Below are 18,031 nucleotides of genomic sequence, written 5' to 3'. Positions count from 1 at the left end.
GGCGCGGGCGCGGGAGCAGCTGGGCTGCGTGTATGGCGGCCTTGGGGGCCCAGGTGCTGGGCCGGAGCATGTACCCGGCGTGCGCCCCCTGCGCGTACCCCGTCCCCGGCCAGCTCTCGGCTCGGGGCAAGGCGGCGGCCGCCGCCGACGGCTGGAGGCTCCGCGCCGGGGGCTCCTCGGCCTCGGCCGGCGCTGCGGCCGCCGGCGCGTCGTCGTTCCCCGGCTGCGCGCAGCCCCAGGCCGCCGACTCCCTCGACGGCTACCGGCGGGCGCTGCTCCTGGCGCTGCTGTCGCGGGTGAGCGCGGGCGTCGGGGCGCGGCCGTGCGGGGTCGGCAGCCGCGAGGTGGCGGTGCAGGTGAACCCGCGCCGGGACGCCGCGGTGCAGTGCTCGCTCGGCCGCCGCCCGCTGCCGCGCCGGCCCCGCGCTCCGGGCCTCGGCGTCCCGGACTCCCAGCCCGCGCCCGACCCGCCGCCCGCGCGCCCGGGCCCCGGCGCCTCCCCGCAGCCCGAGCCCCAGCGCGGCCCCGGCGCCTCCCCGCAGCGCGGGAGCCCCGGCCCGGAGCCCGGCAGCCTTGCGGGGCGTGGCCCGCGCCTCGCGCGCTTTCCGCGCACCGTCGCGGTGTTCTCGCCGGTCCCCCGCCGCCTCACCGCCTTCCTGGAGGCCGAGCGAGGCCCGCAGCCCGCGAGCCCCCGAGCGCGAGAGCAGGAGGGAGAGGAGACGGCGGCGAGGACGCCCCGACCGCCGCGGGCGGAGGAGGACGAGGCGGAAGGGGAGGAGGCGGCCGTGGACGGGCCCCGGCCGCCCGTGGAATCCGGGGAGGACGCGGCGGCCCCGAAGCCCGCGCCTCGGCATCGGGAGCTGCGCCCAGCAGCAGCGGCGGCGAGGGACGGGGACCCCGGGGTCAGCGCCCAGCAGGCCGCCGGGCTGGAGCGGCCCCCGACGTGGAGCACAGAGCTAGGCGCCGAGCGCCTGCCCTTCCAGGTGAGGCCCAGGTGGGCTCTGGGATGGGGTCTCCTCTTGCGCTCGGCCCAACATCTCAGGGATACGTGGAGATGGCCAGGCCGGCCTGGGATTTCGCAGACGTTGGCTGAGGCCAAGGCCATCTTTTCCCAATAGTGGACTCTTACTGGCCCCCACTCTCTGACCTGGTCACCCCCATAGGCCAAGGATTCGCACTGTGAGCACCGGGCTCCAGTGTGGACCAGCGTTCAGATGAGCTGAGATCCACACACAGCACAGGGCCCAGGGTGAACTCTGTTCCCATGTCCCCACTATATGTGGCATCCCTCAGGATGTCACAGGACTGCTAGAACTCCCGTAGAAAAATGCCTTGGTGGTTATTATTGTTGTTGAAAAGATCTCACTACGTCCTCCAGACTGATCTAGCAGCTTCCCAAAGTGCTGGGGTTTGCCACCACACCTCGCTTTGCCTTGCTTTAAATTTAATCCACTTAAAACCATTAAAAAATTCTTAGGCCTGAATCTTAAAGGTCATTTCTCATCCGATGGGATAAGGGAAAGCTTAAGAATAACGGAATGTTCTACCATAGTTCCTAGTTAAATGAACTTTTGCTTACAGATATGTGGCAGGACTTTTTGATGGAAACTGAATTCAGCCTAGAGAAATTCATCTTTGCAGATAAACATCTTATAAAGTATCAGAGAGATGGAGCCTTTTTTAGTATAGCAACTCTCATCTGTGAATGTTTAAAGATCAGGCATTATCCTACTGAGAAAAGGCCTACTCAGGGAACTAGAAGTTTCCAAGAACCCTGAATGTTTTTGATTTTTTCACTTGCCTAATGAGTCAAATTCACCTGGCATATAATCTGTTTTGAGGGCCCTATTTGACTCTTATTAGCTCACTAGATTTTGGAGACTTACCCACACCTTGTGCCACTTTCCTCCATGATGTGAAATGAAGTCGCCATTTTTAAGGATCACCTAGAACCTTCCAAGCTCTGAAAGGTTCTCAGGTGTGTGTTGGCTCAACTCCGCTATCCTGTTGTGCAGTTCTTAGAGCAGAAGTATGGCTACTACCACTGCAAGGACTGCAACATCCGCTGGGAGAGCGCATACGTGTGGTGTGTACAGGGCACCAGCAAGGTAAGGGCCTGTCCCCGGGCCTGGCATCTTCCTGCCCAAAGGTTTGCAGGGCTTTGACTTTAAGTGTATCTGTTTCTCATCACAGGTTTACTTCAAACAGTTCTGCAGAACTTGTCAGAAGTCTTACAACCCTTACCGGGTGGAAGACATCACCTGTCAAGTAAATTGTTTACGGTTTTTGTCTGAACTGGGTAGTGGAGGATGTTTCGCATTTTCTCGAATGTGTTTTCTAAGGGCTTCTGTTCTTGCAAATCCTGGTTGTATTAGGCTTTCAGTGACAAGTGCATCCCCTACTTATTTTCTTCCTCACCCTCAAAAGCAGAGTGAAACTTGGTGAAGTTTCTTGTGAAACAAGTTCCTAGTTAAGAATCAAACCTGCTGCCACAGAGAGCCTCTTCCCCTACTCCCATTGCTAGGTAGGATGTATGTAGTGACGCCAAACCCAGGCACCTGTCTTAGAAAGCACTCAGGAAGTGTTTGGAGTAGAAAAGTCACTCTGAAGTCCTAAGGTTCATCTTTTCTATGTACTTTTCACACTGATTTTTCAGAGTTGTCAAAGAACTAGATGTTCCTGCCCAGTAAGACTTCGTCATGTGGACCCTAAACGCCCCCACCGTCAAGACTTGTGTGGGAGATGCAAGGGCAAGCGCCTCTCCTGCGACAGCACCTTCAGCTTCAAATACATCATTTAACGGATGTGAAAAATGGTCCTGCCTAATGCGTCAAGTGGAACAGACAAGCAAGCTTTTTCCGTCTCTCCTTTCTTGCCACCATCCCGTTCTCAAAATCCTTTGTGAAAGGCAGTATATCTGGACAGAGCTTGCAAATAAAAAATGCTGCAAAAACAATCCTAAAGATTTGGATGCAATTTATGTCCAAGTTTAAGGAGAGCTTGTGCTACTGACAGTCTGAGCCTGTCACCTTGACTTTGTTATTGTCTTTTGATGGCACAGGCTAGTCTGTGGTAGCCAAGTTTGCAGGCATTTGAGAAACTATTGATAGAGGTTCATCCATATGAGAGGTGCTGCGTGGGTCTACAGACAGAGCTGAAGCTTCTAAGAAAGATGCGCATTGAATTAAAGATCTTTTGGCCATGAGAGCTGTCTTTTGGGGAAGTCAAGGTACAGCCTTGATGTGTGAGGCCATGAGGGTGACCAGGGCACACAGTGAGGAGGTGGAGGGGGATGTTTCCATGCACAGGCCAACTGCTGAGGGCTCTTGTTGGACTGACTGGTGTTACAAATGAGGCTTGAACAGGTGGCTGTTTATGAGCAGCTTCTTTAAGAAGGTGAATAACAAAATTCACGTGGACTCTGGGTGGTAATTTATTTTTTTTTTTTGTGGTGCTAGAGACGGACAGTCTCAAGTATTCTAGGAAAGGGCTGTACCATTGAACTATAATATTGAGCCAGGTAGCTACTTAAGAGGCTGAGATCTGAGGACTGGAGTTTGAAATCAGCCCTGGCAGACGAATCATCTCCAACTAATTACCAGAAAGCCAAAAGTAAAGATGTTGCTCAAGTGATTGAGCACCAGCCTTGAGAGAAAAAAAAAAAAAAAAGAGGCCCCGAGTTTAAACCCTAGTACTAGCACCCCTGACCTCCCCCCACCCCAAATTTTTTTGGCATGAAAGTACACACCTTTAATCCCAGCACTGGGGAGTCTGAGGCAAGAAGTTTGAGGCTATCATATAGGAGAGACCCTGTCTCAAAAATCAAGAGCTAGGAGCTTGGTGGATCATGCCACTCAGGAGCCTGAGACTTAAGAGTATCTAAGTTCAGGGCCAGTCTGGGCAGAAAAGTCTTCAAGAGTCTGTTTCCAAAATAACCAATCTGGAGTCATGGCTCAAATGGCAGAGTGCCAGTCAAGTGAAACAAGCCAAGCAAATGGACAGCCCTAAATTCAAACCTTAGTAGTGTCCCTCTCCCCCAAAGAGACCACCTAAAGACAGTGGAGAGACACAGGCTTTTCCCTTTGTTTTACTGAGTTGCTATAATGCATCTAACAGATTCCCCAAATGATCCCCATGGAAATGCTGAGATCTCACTGGTCTAATTACAAATATGTCACAATTGGACTAGGTGCTAATTATGCCTCCATTAAACTTTCTGAACATTCAGTTACTTGAAAATGAGGCCAGGCGCCAGTGGCTCACGCTTGAATCTTAGCTACTCAGGAGGCTGAGATATGAGGGTTGCAACTCAAAGCCAGTCTAGGCAGAAAAATTCATGAGACTTGATCTCCAATTAACCACCAGAAAACCAGAAGTGGCACAGTGGCTCAAAGTGTTAGAACACTAGGCTTGAGCAAAAGAGCTCAGGAACAGCACCCAAGCTGTGAGTTCGATCATGACCAAAAAACAAAACCATATAGGTAGATATTAATCTAACATCTCAGGTGCTGCCAGTATGTAGTCAGAGGGGTAAGACCTAAAGTGATCTGAGGCCTGTCTAGAATCCTTATATTGATTGGGAAGGCCCATCTATGCTCTTGGCCCAATGGAGTCATTTTGGGGTGTGGTGAAGCTTGCCAGCATTGTGATGAGTATGGAGAACAAGTCTACTGTGGCCTCCACCCTTAGCTTCCTGAGACCTGTGGCAGAAAGAAGCAGAACCAGACTGGAGTGCAGTGTAGACTACTACACTGAGGATAAGATAGCAGGTAGTACTGGCAAGACCAGACTGGGAGGACAATTCAGGCCATCTCAAGATGGGTCTTTATCAGTGAGAACCCACAAAAAGGTTTCAAAATGGTGAAAGGTGGTGGGGCATGGTGACAGATCACTTTTAAAAAGGAATAAGGGCTGGGAAGGTGGTTCAGTGGTAGAGTGCTTTAGAGTGCTTGCTTTGTATTCATGAGGCCCTGGGTTCGATTCCTCAGCACCACACAAACAGAAAAAGCTGGAAGTGGAGCTGTGGCTCAAGTGGTAGAGCACTAGCCTTGAGCTGAAGAGCTGAGAGACAGTGCCCAAGCCCAGAGTTCAAGCCCCATGACCAAAAAAAAAAAAAAAAAAAAAAAAAAGCTAACTTTCAGGGTCTAGATAAATTGGGAGGTGTGCATAAAAGCAGGTGTTTTCACTTGTTCTGTTTAGAGACTTGCTGCATTTATATATTATATATACCATATATATGTATATGTATATGTATATATGTGTATATATATCTATATTTCTATATCTCTATCTATATCTATATATATAATGTATGGTGGGTAGTGGGGTTTGAATTCAGGGCCCTGGGTGCTGTTCCTGAGCATTTTTTTGCTCAAGGCTAGCACTCTTCCACTTTGAGCCACAGCTCCACTTCCGGTGGAGCTTAGGTGGTTAACTAGAGTCTCAAGGCCTTTCCTGCCTGGACTGGCTTCAAACCACAATTCTCAGCTCTCAGCCTCCTTAGTAGCTAGAATTACAGGCCACCAACGCCCAGCTGCAAGTAGTTTTTTTAAAGACATTCTATTAAGATGAGCAGTTACATCACTTTTTTTTTTTTGCTGCTTTGTCTAACAAGGCAACTAGTTCTGTGTTACTGAGACTGTTTTAGTTAGGGTGAGTAGGTATTTAGTTACCAAAGTAGTATCAAAACATCTTTTGCTCCTGAGTTATGACAGCAACATCCTAACAAGAAGATTCTACTCATACACAGAGTTAACAGTTTACATGGGAGGAGATTTTTAAAAACATTGAGAGGCTAGATTCTGAAATATTCTCCCTGGTGCCAAGGGAAGGGATGACAATTTTCTTATTTTCTTCATTTTCTCTAGAATATAAATCTGGTGTAATTTTTTGTTGTTGTTGTTGGTCGTGGGCCTGAACTCTGGGCCTGTGCTCTGTCCCTCAGCTCTTCAGCTCAAGGCTAGCACTCTACCACTTGAGCCACAGCACCACTTCTGGCTTTTTCTGCTGAATCGGTGGTAAGGAATCGAACCCAGGGCCCTCATGCATACAAAGCAAGCCCTCTACCACTGAGCCACCTTCCCAGCGGCTGTAATTTCTTTTTCTTTGTTGGTTGTAGAGCTTGAACTCTGGGCCTCAGTGCTGTCCCTGAGCTCTTCAGCTCAAGGTGAGCACTACACTATTTGAGCCCCAGAACCACTTCCAGTTTTCTGGTGGTTAATTGGAGATAGTGTCATGGACTTTCCTGCCCAGGCTAGCTTTGAATGGCTGTCCTCAGATCCCAGCCTCCTGAGTAGCTAGGATTAGATTATAAACCTGAGCCAAGGGCGCCCAGCTTTCTTTCATGGAGAAGGTGTTGGTGTGACGCGAGCAGGGAGCTCTTCTGGTTATGATGAGTATTTCAGTATTTCTTCACTTAAAGGTAAGTTGTAGATAATAGAAACTATCTTCTAAATTGTGCAAAAGTCCTTTATCTCTTCCTTTGCTATTTCTCTCTAGAAATAAGTTTAGTGAACTTATTTAAAAAGTTGTGTGTGGCAAAACTAGGCTTTAAGTAATAAGTTAAACATTGGGCAAAACTTCGGATTCAGAGGAACAATAGATGAGGAAGATCCAATTGTAAAAAAAGGCAGCCTAATGAATTTGTATTTTGCAAGTGTATTCGTTTTTGTTATATTAGTAAATTCGTGGTCTATAAATTCAAAAAGCCAATTGCAACTATTTGAAGGGTCTGTCTCATGAGTCTCTTTTTTGGTGCTGGCACTGGGGCTTGAACTCAGGGCCTCAAACTCTTCTTGCTTACAAGCTTTTTCACTCAAGACTGATGCTCTACCACTTGTATCATAGCCCATTTTGGCTTTTTGCTAGATAACTGAAGAATCTCTCAGATTTCTCTGCTCAGGCTGGCTTCAAACTATGAGCCACCATACCTGGTTGAGTCCTTTTGTGTGTGTGTTAGTTGTAGGGCTTGATCAGGGTCTGGGCGCTGTCCCAGAGCCTCTTTGTGCTCAAGGCTAGTGCTCTACCACTTGAGCCACAGCACCACTTCCAGTTTTTGAGTGGTTAATTTGAGGTAAGAGTCTCACAGGGACTTTTCTGCCTGGGCTGGCTTTGAACCATGATCCTCACATCTCAGCCTTCTGAGATGCTAGGATTACAGGCATGAGCCCTGACACCTGGTGGTTTATTCCTTTTTTTTTAAAGGAACAATGAAACTTGATTAGGTAATATTTGTAAAGTTTCTAAGTGCTGCATGTTTTTAATCTTTTAAAAAATGCCACATAAGCCAAGATACGCAATGCTTTTTTTATTTTTAACAAAAAGGATGTAGGCAGGGTAAGAAGATAGGGGAGAGTAAGATAGGGTGTAAAGTGTGGTTGTGTCTCTGGACACCATCCCTCTCTGCCTGCCCCATACCCAAAAGTTATTAAATAATTTAAAGGACACCATTTACAGTACCAGAACACCATTAAAATATTTTTTTTTTTATCAGGGTCAAAAAAATACAGTGATTATGAATGTGCCGTGACCAGTAGGGAACATAACTATGGTCAGCAGTCCAACGGCGTGCACAGTGCCTTCAATTAATGCACTTGAGCATAATTACATTTCTGGCAGGGTCCACGCCCCCAAGAAAGGCAAAGCTAAGCATTTCATTTCTGCATTCCAAACTCTGCAACCACAGAGTCCAGTTTAAAAGAAAGTCACAGTGGATAAGAGATGCATATAAAAAATATAAGGTGTTCCTTTCAAATCAGGAGTCGTGGGACTACATTCATTTCTTTTACAAAATGCTATTTTAAAAAAAGGACAGAGAATCCAGTTCATGTTATGCTACAGACTCAGTGGGTAAGTATATTGCGAGTTTTGGTAGTCAGTCTTCAGGCTTCCTTTCTGTTTCCCGAGCCCCCAGGTTCCTTTAGCATGAAGCATGTGAGTCCAGAAGAATCACAGGAAAACGCATTTGCATCTCTTCTTTTGGATTCAATAGACTTCATGGCCTGCAAGCCCGGTGGGTCTACCATAAATGACCGCAATTCTTCCTTTAGCCTTGTACACCTACTCTTGTGTAACAGTGCATGGCACAAATGTACAAGAAAATACTGGTTTTAGTCTATACAGTTTCTATAATAATTATGGAGTAAAATAAGTTAACTTTTCTAATGAGAATCGCTGACGGGCAGCATACATCTTTATTTTTACATTTTAAAGTCTCTGCAGGCATCTACTTTGGTTAGTTATCAACAATCGTAACATAAGCACTGATCAGAGAACTGAGCAGCATTCCAATAACCTTAACAGATATATTATTTCTTTTTGAAATACTGGGAAAGCCCAGATTTAAAATATTATTAAAATGTTCTAACATTTACACACTATGAAGAGTTAGAGCTAATAAAATAAAATTTCTTCAAAAATAATCTTGCAGTGCTCTTTTAGGCATGCTCTTAGATATCATCACCAGACATCCACACCTTGAAAATACCCATACATCCCCACTCACACACACATAATTCCTTACACAGACCAACCCCCCTCCCCCAACACACAAACAATCCAAACCCCTATCCCATAAATTGAAAGAACTCAATGGTTTCTGCAAATAAGTCTGTGTGTATCCACGTGACTGGATGTTCATGTAGATGATCAAGCACTAACTGTAGATTATGTGGGTGAATCCAAGCAGCTTTGCAGGTCATCTGCTCAAAAGAGTCAGCCGTGACTTCAGCCTCATTTTGCCTGTTCTGATGTCCCAGTATCAGAGGCCTTTATTGCAAACATTCTTGGAATTCTTTGCTTTCTCCAGAAAGTAATGTATTTGTATGCATCACTTTTAGCCCTTTTCTTTTCATATAGGATACGTATTTTTAAAATTTTCTTCTTTATACAGTTATTATGGGAGGTATTGGCAGCTTGTTAAAACAATTACCGTTTTTTTCTTTCTTCAGATGTTTGCTTTTGCTAGTTTATTGTTAGCTACACTTTAATTGTAGGTGCTGCCAGAAAAGTTTATCAGTGAGTTGCAAGGGTTCATAAAAGGTGCTTGGTTAATATTCTTAATAATCTTCAGTTTCTCTCCACAATGTCTGAAGCTTCTCAGAATCCAGTGCTCACCATATTCCCAATCGATTTGGCCTGTGCTAGAGGTTGGTATGATTGCACCATGCGCAGAGACTCTCTTATCTCCAGGTTGAGTTCCATCAGTTTGTAGTTGGCTTCCGACATGTCAAGGTTGGAGCCTATGACTGCGAAGCTGCCCGTCTGGCCCAGCGTCTGATGGTGGAAGTAGATGTGCAACAGTGTCTGCACTGGGTCATCCTCGCAGCTGCCAAAGATGTCATTGGGCCAGAGAGTCCTAAAACAGACCACCGTTTGTGGAAGCCATTAGTCACAGATAAAATAGGTATCTGAGCAAATATTACTCAAAGTAATACCTGCTGGCTAAAAAAAAAAAATTTTTTTTAACAAGGTCAAATTTCCTCTCACAGAGACATGGCTCATTGAAACATGAAATAAAAGACCAAAACCTAAGCTTGTCTGGTGAGAGAAGGGCATCTTTAAACCTCTGCACATTTTACCTGAATGCTTTGACTTGTGCTACGGCTGATACAAATTCCTTATTTTTCAGAGTTTCAATCAGAGAATGAATGGCAGTTTCTGTGGTGGTTTGTACAGCCTTGGAAATGTCAATTTCTTCATTTTCTGAAGCAGCCTCTGCTTCCTTGAGGATGCTCTCTAGGTGGGCAAGCTCCTCTGACATGTTGATGACCTAGAACAGATACAACCCCCAGGATCAGTTCCAAGCTTTAGGAACGTTGGAGCATTTGTAACTGGCTGTGAGGGGTTTATTTTCCAATGTTAAATGTTCCAAATGCCAGGCTTTACTTTTTATTTTTTAGCAGCATCTCACTTGGTAGCCCTGCTGCCCTCCAGTTTGAAATCCTGCCCTTCGCCTTCCAATAATTAGAGGCATTCACCACTACAATGAGCTTAACTATTTTTGACAAATAAAAATGTTTATATTGTCCCAACACATGATTATATATTCATTTAAGATAAGATGATTCATTTATTAGGGAGAATCAAGATGTCTGAAGTTATTTAATCAGGATACTTTATAAGCACAAATATGTACATATAGTTTCTTGTTTACAAATTCATTTTCCCAGTGATAGTTATCTCTGTGCCTACACATTGATGGTTTTCAAGTGTTTTTATCATCTTGAATCTTATATGCAGCCATAAAATTAAATACAACTAGATTATAATTTAAACTAGAGGTCTCACTAATTTCATGTCTATTGAACTGATGTATTTTACTTGACTTTTTTTTAAATAAGTTTTTTATTGTGAAAATACTATACAGAGGAGTTACAATTACACGAGTAAGGTAATGAGTACACTTCTTTTTTGGGTCCGGTCATGGGTCCTGAACTCTGGGCCTGGGCGCTGTCCCTCAGCTCTTCAGCTCAAGGCTAGCGCTCTTCCACTTGAGCCACAGCGCCACTTCGGCTTTTTTCTTTTTGCTTATGTGGTGCTGAGGAATCGAACCCAGGGCCTCATGCATGCAAGGCAAGTGCTCTACCACTGAGCCACCTTCCCAGCCCCAGGAGTACATTTCTTATCAAGCATTGTTGCCTCCTCCTTTGTTTTTCCCCTACCATCCCTGCCCTCCTATCTCCACGACTACTTTGATGTATTTCTGTTACCAAAACCTTTTTATCTTGAGCCTGTGAAGATGACTAGTATTAGTGGTCTTTCTAGTACAACCTGACAGTGCACATTAAAAAAAAATATATATCCATATATATATATATATATATATATATATATCATTCTTTAATTCAAGGTAAGTAACTGACTATTCTAGGAAGGAATAAATGTCCGCAGAGTACTTACCTCTGCTTCATTTTTTACTGTATTTACTTGGTTGATGAGTTTACAATAGGCCTGGAACAGAAGCAGCAGTTGGAAATGCAGTTTGTATAACCTTCTGCAGAGTTCCAGTTCCTACAAATAAATTACATTACACTTAATTTGGGTGTACTGTAGTATGTGGCTAAAAATTATAATCATGTTAACATTGTCTTGGGATTTTTCTGTAGTAAGCAAGTTAATATGTTGTGAAGCTTATGAAGGGTAGATAAAAAAAGATGCTTTGAGGGCTGGCATTTAAATAAAACAAGCCTCTTTGGTAACATATTCCTTGTTAGTATAAAGCATGGTTTTCACTCTGGACACATAGAATGTGTCAGAAGACAATATATGAGATGCTTTAAGAAGGATAAATTCTCAATTTACAGATGCATAGTTAGTAGTGGTCCAACTGCATCTACCAATAGGATACTGATAAAGAAAAGGGGAACTGGGCCACCTCTTAACCTAAAGAAGTGTCTATCTTTAAAAATGAAGTCTTTTTTTTTGGATTGTGGGGCTTGAATTGAACTCTGGGCCTGGGCGCTGTCCCTCAGCTCTTCAGCTCAAGGCTTGCGCTCTGCCACCTGAACCACAGCGCCACTTCCAAAAATGAAGTAATTTTTCTAAGGAAAACCACTTGGCAACCTCATTTAAGTGAGACTATGAAATTGAATTGGTTTTTAAAACTCAAAGGAGATATGTTAGTTATATTTAGAAAAATGTGCCTGATAGCTGTACATTTATATTAATATATATATATATAAATGGTAAAACCAAATTTCATTTATTTTATAGAACATTTCATGGATTAGGGATATGCAAATTGAAGCACATACTACTTTTAAAGTAGTCTATGACAAGGTCACAGAAGGACAAATGGCAGATGAAAACCAGTTTGTCTGGCAGGGATAAGGAGTCCATAAATCAAGACAGGTCACTTACTGCTAGAATTTCCATTTGCTAAGCAAGAAGGTGATCGGGTCACAAAAATACAAAGAAAGAAAAAAGACCAAGAATTAGTGTAAGAAATTTTCACTAGGGTCACAGATGTCTCAGGTAAAATGGAGAACATATATTTATACCCCAACAAAAATGTTATTTCAAAAATACAGTTTTCTAGATTTTATTGCAACAATTCAGGGTGGCATTTTTTCCCCTCCTAATTCTCAAATAACTCAAATCTAGGCTATGGTTTGTTTCTGTGTAAAAGCTACATACAGTAAAACAACTAATATGATCTTGGGAATTTTGGCTATTCAAAGTGTCTGCTATCCAAATAGTTTAATTTTTCTGGTAAGCAACAATAAAAACCCTCAGACAAGACTCAACTCTAGGAAAATTTTCATTAGTAATGTGGAAAACTGGTGAAAGTGAATGAGACACCATTATCTTTTCAATAAAGAACTGCTTACAATCTTACAGAGTAATACTTACCCATGAGCAGATTCTAGACTTTCTATCCTTCAATGTCTAATTGATCCAAGGTGGCCTTACTTATGCTGAGCCACGGGGCAGAATATCGAGAGCAGATATGTTTTACAGTGTACTCCAAATGTCATCTAGTATCAGAAATTTGACCTAACTAGGTTTTAATCAAAGGATGTAATGTATGTAAAACTCATAGTGAAAAGTCTTCATTTATGGATTATCTTAAAAGTTACCACATTAAAATATCTACAGCAACTTGGATCAAGTCTCATTAAAACAGGAATTTCTATCATGTAAATATAGCTTCTAGAAGTCATCTGTAAGCCTGTTCCGAAGGACTGTTGATATAACATTTATTCCTACAATTTAGAAGGGATTTGCTAAGCAAAGGTGAACTTCAGCTCCACCTGACTCACCAGGATAGTTGTTAAGTAAACATTAGCATAAGGTTTTGCTTCTGAGGCTTGGATTTCTGTAGTTTATTTCATGTGGAATTTTGAATTTGAACTAAAACATCCCACTTCTTTTAGCATAAATGGAACAAGCTCTACCATTATCCAACCAAAGCCTGTGCTGTGAAATGCATGGGAGCTCATGAGAATGGCAACTGCCGATCTCCTCTCGTAGTTCTCAACTACCACACCAGGCAAACATGCTAACGGCATCTCTGAGGATGAATACACACATGCGCAGTTTAAACTGCTGCTTTTCAGCATGCTGAAATTTGCACGTGTATGTTACATCATTTTAGTTAATAAACATTTATTGATTATGCCCACAATTACTAGTATACAACGACAGCAGAGACGGTCATGTAAAAAGGACCTTCCACGCACACAGCACTGAACGTGAAAAGTGAGGGAAAATATAAATCAAAGACTCACATAAACAGTTTGTAGTTTTTCACTTAGTAGGAAATCTGAAGCTATGCTACCTGACCTATAATCTTCAAGAAAGGGAAAGCAACCTCTTTGCATATTCATCTAATTTATAAGGGAAAAGTTAACAAGAGAGTCATTTAAACACTGGCCACCATGCCCTTCCAGTCTAATTCTGGGCTAGGGCTAACTCCCTATCGTCTCATTTTTCCTAACCTACCTAGTATAAGTTTTCCCCCTAACTTAGTTTAGGACTTGGACCCAGTTTTGCCTTGGTTTGAATCCTGGTCCCACTATTTCAAAATTTAGATAAATTAACTTCTCTGTGCCTCAGTTCCAAAACAGGAGTGACTAAAAGGGAGAGCCTGCTTGCTTGAATTGTAAGGACAGCGATGATGACTGTAAAATGCCTATTCGCACAGTGCCGGAAAGAGTATCGTAAACGAAACTGGTTCTTCTCAACACTTCATTTTTCTAAAACTTTACATTTTACTATAATAGTATAATAGCTTTTGTAGAGATTAGAAATCCATACCATGTAACTTCTTAATTGTGGGGACTGTTCAGTCCATAAATGCATTTCCCCAAATGAAGTTGCTCCCATTAGCATGGCTAGAAGATCTTGAAAATATTCTTGCCCATCTTTCCTTAAGAAATACATTGCTGGACTGGGCATATGGCTCAATGGTAGAGTGCTTGCCTAGCATGCATGAAGCCCTGGGTTTGATTCCTCAGTATCACATAAAAAGAGCTGGAAGTGGCGCTGTGGCTCAAGTGGTAGAGTGCTAGCCTTGAGCAAAAGAAGCTCAGAGACAGTGCCCAGGCCCTGAGTTCAAGCCCCAGAACTGGCAAAAACAAAAACAAACTAACAACAACAACAACAAAAAACCCAACAGCATCAGAAATACATCGCTGATATTTTCATGGACTTTATACCAGAGAAAAATAAATTTATTCAATCAGAATTTCACTAATTTGGACACATAGGCATAGGTTTGCTTTCTGACATGTACAGAACACTACTGCAGAAGAAATTTCTTGCTCTAAGAGCTGATGCATCTAAATGCTAGCCAACGGCCCAGATATCCTGCAGGGTTATCTGCTGCATGTTATTAAGCTTCCGTCACAAGCTGGTGGCTCATTTTTATAAAAGTGAATTTTTCATTACTAAACTAATATTTCATTGAACCTAATTTTTACAAAGATTGTTCTGATAAGCAATATGAAAAGGTTTGCAATATTCTCTGTTTCTAGGACTACCAAGTAAGGACATCTGAACACATACACTGTTCTACCTGGCATAGTAATACATTAAAAGCAAGGACAAGAGACTTACCTGTGCATCTGGGTTTATCCTATATATGTCTTCTTTGGCACCAAATGTCCTTTTACAATTGTCTAACCACTGAAGAAGTAAGTAACAGCAAATTTTAATACAGTAATTGTGTAATACACAATGAAGCCATCCACAACCAAACTACAAACTTAAAATGACTTGAAGCTCTAGGAGTGTTTGTGGATAGAACACTTTCATTCCTCTCACAGAACAAATAAGGGCACGATAAGAAGTCAATAACAAGATATGCACTACTGTGAGTTTAGTAATGAAAATTATTATAAACAGTCTTCTAGGTAAGAAAAGCTTTTTGTTTGCAGATTTTATTAGAAATCTCCACAATCTATTCCTGACCTTTTCCTAATGTAAGAAGAGATCAGATTTTCTTCCCCTCTGGTCAATTTAATAAGGCAACTTAGAACTGACTGGTTCTATTTGCTTATCAGTAGTGTAATTCTCAGAAGACTGCTGTCAGTTTTAATTAGTGAAACAAAAACCAAAATCCACTTAAATCTTTTACTTCTTTTTAGATAACAACAAATGATAAATGCTATTTCTAAAGAATAGTGGATGCAGAAACCAAATACGGTTTTTCCTTCTCCAGGGATTATTCTTGAAGTTGATATTTAAGTACATTTTCTTTTGTTAAATAAAAACAAAAGAATAGCACTGTGGCAGAGCAGAAAAGAACGCTGGAATCACAGAATTGTAAACTGAAGTAAAACCAAAGAGCCTTCAAGTTAAGCTCCTAGGTTTTGATTGTCACTTCTTCTGATGTCCTAGGTTTTCTTGGGAGGGGTTATATAATTGCTACATTACACAGCAACTCTGAAAATGTTTTTATATTAGACATTTAAAATTCTCAGTCGTAGCGTATGGAAAGAATTAAAACCAGACATTTCAGTTATTTCAAGAACCATCTCTTTGACCTTCTGTTCCTTTTATCCCAGTCACTCAGACTGTACTGGCCCCTTGGGCTATTTTCTTGACAGCATCTCTGGAGAAAAACATGTTAAGCTTTTCGGGTGAGATGTGGCCAGTGGCAGACACTGTCAAAAGCTATCAGCAGATTTCTTAACATTAGCAGAATTCACTTGACATCTACCATGGATCGTTGAATTTATCTCTATTCATACACAAGATTAAAATGTTTGTATAGTGAATTATCATTATGGTAGTTGTTTGCCCAAGAATACCAATAAACTTGGAGGAAATAATTTCAGTTGATTTTTTAATGACTTAATTGTACTAAATTAATTTTTATATCACATACATATTGATTTCAGCACTATTCAATGTAATTATTGTTTATTTGTTGGCTGTGGGATTGAACTCAGGGCCTGGGTGCTGTCCCTGAGCTTTTTTGCTTAAGGCTAACACTCTACCACTTTGAGCCACACATACTTCCACTTCAGGTTTTCCTGTGGTTAATTGGAGATAAGAGTCTCATGGACTCTACTACCTGGGCTAGCTTTGAACCGTGATCCTCAGACCTCAGACCCCTGTGTAGCTAGGATTACAGATGTGAGCCACCAGTGCCCGGCTTTAGGGTACTTATTTCCAACTGTTAACCTGTTAAAGAGAAGCCTCAACCATAACAGTTCCATAGCCAAACACTGGCTTGCAAAGGGCAGGTCCACACCTTTCATAGTGCATGTTAGACAACTGCATGCAGCCTCAGTCCCTATCCTAATCGATCTGTCCTATTTTCTTTGCTCAAGCTCAAATGAAGGTCCATATTTATCTAGTGAGGAAGCTCTGCTCTGGGTATGGTAGAGAGGCTTGTGTAAGCTCAATGCTCCAAGGAAAATTACACTCACTGAGAACTACCAGCCAGGACCAGGGCATCAGAGGTGGGGCCTCAAGTGAACTCTGCATTTGTCCCACTGCTGATTCTAGGGGTCTTTCTACACATGTCTCTAGGCACAGCGGCTGAAGGGACTCAAGTTTGTAGCCATAGTTTCCTACTGTATCTAGAAAAACACAATAATCAAAGATTGTGAGATAGTGAAGGCCACAATGCTGAGAAAAGGGAAGTTCAGAGAAGTGAACTTAACAGTCTGTGTGCAGTTTTCCTCTTGGGCAGAACAGGCTCAAAGCAATAACAACAATAAATCCTAGAGATTTCTATTCTCACTATGCGCGAGAGAGAAACATCAAAGAATATATAACAAAAATACTAGTAGGGGCTGAGTATGTACCTCAATAGTAAGGCACTTGTGTGGTATGGCACAAGGCTCTAAATTTAATCCCTAGTACCATCAAAAAAGGTGAAACTAGTAGAATGAGAAAGCTGCATGCAAGTATGTGATTGGCAGAAAAGGAGAAAGGAGAAAGAAAAAGTAGGGAAAAGAAGAATAGATAGGGCAAGAAATAGGAAGATGGTGCCGTGGGAAAGAATCTCCCATACAAACATAATTTGTGAAGAACATTCTTTTCTACTTCACTACAATAGTACTTTTGTTTTAATTCTGTGATTACATTGTATGATCTCTTAGTGGATTGTATTGATTGTCTATTATATTCCATTGGTCTTTGGCACTGTTTGAGGTGTGAAATAAGTTATTGGGTACAAGTCTAAGTTCAAACTCCGTTGAGGCATGGAAAACCTCTCTATAAAGCAGAATAGTAAATATTTTAGGTTTTATAAACTATACTGTCTGTGCTGCAGATACTCAAGTCTTGTAATATGCAAGTGGCAAACAAATGAGATGGCTGTGTCCCAGAAAAACTTTATTTATTTACAAAAATAAGCAGTGGGGTAGAATTGATCTGAAACCTGGAGTTTGCTGAACTATGTCTAAGAAAATTGTGTGCACTATTATTAGCTGTTTGTTTGTATTATGTAAATTTTAGAATTAGACTAGGAATTTCCATAAATGGTCAGATTTTGAATCAGATCACATTATATCTACAGATTATTTTAGGAGAAAAAAAATTACATCTTTACTGAGTCTTGGTCCTGTACTTATTTGGTAGTCTTTTGGGGGAGGGATGGGGAAAGGCAGGAAGTACTGGGGTTCCACTTAATAAGCAAACTACTACTTGAGCCACACCTGCAGCCCTTTTAATTTTCATTATTTTCACAAGAGGACTATAACCCTGGACTACAAAATGGACCCTTCTGTTTTGCTTCCTGAATAGTCTGGTTGTTTCATTGGTTAAAATGTGTGTGTGTGGGGGGGTGTTCTCAACTTTTTGCTGAGGCTAGCCTCAAAATGTGGTCTGATGTCAGCTTTGTTTTTGAATAGCTAGGATTATAAGTGTGGTTGTTTGGCATTTACCATCATTTCTTACTCTTAATTTACATATCTGTGATAATCATTTTCTTATACATTTTGGGGGGTGGGCAATATAGGAATTTGAACTCAGAGTCTTGGGCTTGCCAGGCAGTTACTCTGCCCTGGCCCTCATTTTTTAAAAAATATACTCCTTTTTTGATTACATTTGCCTACATTTCATGACATTTTTC

The 18,031-nt window shown here is 42.3% G+C and overlaps 2 protein-coding genes across 14 annotated transcripts in view; one reads left to right on the top strand and one right to left on the bottom strand.

Annotated features, from left to right (window-relative positions):
• Nucleotides 1-32: 32 nt before the first annotated feature.
• Nucleotides 33-2,870, top strand: Zar1 (zygote arrest 1). The gene is made up of 4 exons (XM_070012397.1): nt 33-983; nt 2,016-2,108; nt 2,194-2,268; nt 2,657-2,870. The coding sequence occupies exons 1-4, from the start codon at nt 33-35 to the stop codon at nt 2,798-2,800; spliced, it is 1,263 nt and encodes a 420-aa protein (XP_069868498.1). The 3' UTR covers nt 2,801-2,870.
• Nucleotides 2,871-7,291: 4,421 nt separating this feature from the next.
• Fryl (FRY like transcription coactivator) overlaps nt 7,292-18,031 on the bottom strand; it is a 230,725-nt gene continuing 219,985 nt past the window's right edge. For 8 of the 13 annotated variants that reach the window (XM_070012498.1, XM_070012503.1, XM_070012502.1 and 5 more), the window contains 5 exons: nt 14,560-14,628; nt 11,860-11,877; nt 10,900-11,010; nt 9,579-9,769; nt 7,292-9,355 (listed from right to left, as the gene is read on the bottom strand). In XM_070012498.1, coding sequence (XP_069868599.1) covers nt 9,097-9,355; nt 9,579-9,769; nt 10,900-11,010; nt 11,860-11,877; nt 14,560-14,628 — 648 coding nt within the window. In that variant the 3' untranslated portion in view covers nt 7,292-9,096. The remainder of the gene's footprint in view (nt 9,356-9,578; nt 9,770-10,899; nt 11,011-11,859; nt 11,878-14,559; nt 14,629-18,031) is intronic. The other 5 variants (XM_070012504.1, XM_070012505.1, XM_070012510.1 and 2 more) reach the window with 1 other exon arrangement.

This window comes from Dipodomys merriami, unplaced genomic scaffold, assembly GCF_024711535.1.
Source record: "Dipodomys merriami isolate MVZ:Mamm:240054 unplaced genomic scaffold, mDipMer1.0.p SCAF_9, whole genome shotgun sequence".
NCBI lineage: Eukaryota > Metazoa > Chordata > Mammalia > Rodentia > Heteromyidae > Dipodomys > Dipodomys merriami.
This window is presented reverse-complemented; position numbering and strand designations above follow the sequence as displayed.

What these genes read in the sequence shown, in the direction of transcription:
- Zar1 (XM_070012397.1), top strand. Translation starts at nt 33, where the DNA reads ATGGCGGCCTTGGGGGCCCAGGTGCTGGGCCGGAGCATGTACCCGGCG. An exon ending in GTGTACAGGGCACCAGCAAG is followed by an intron (nt 2,109 to 2,193) that starts GTAAGGGCCTGT and finishes TTCTCATCACAG; the next exon opens with GTTTACTTCAAACAGTTCTG. An exon ending in TGGAAGACATCACCTGTCAA is followed by an intron (nt 2,269 to 2,656) that starts GTAAATTGTTTA and finishes CTGATTTTTCAG; the next exon opens with AGTTGTCAAAGAACTAGATG.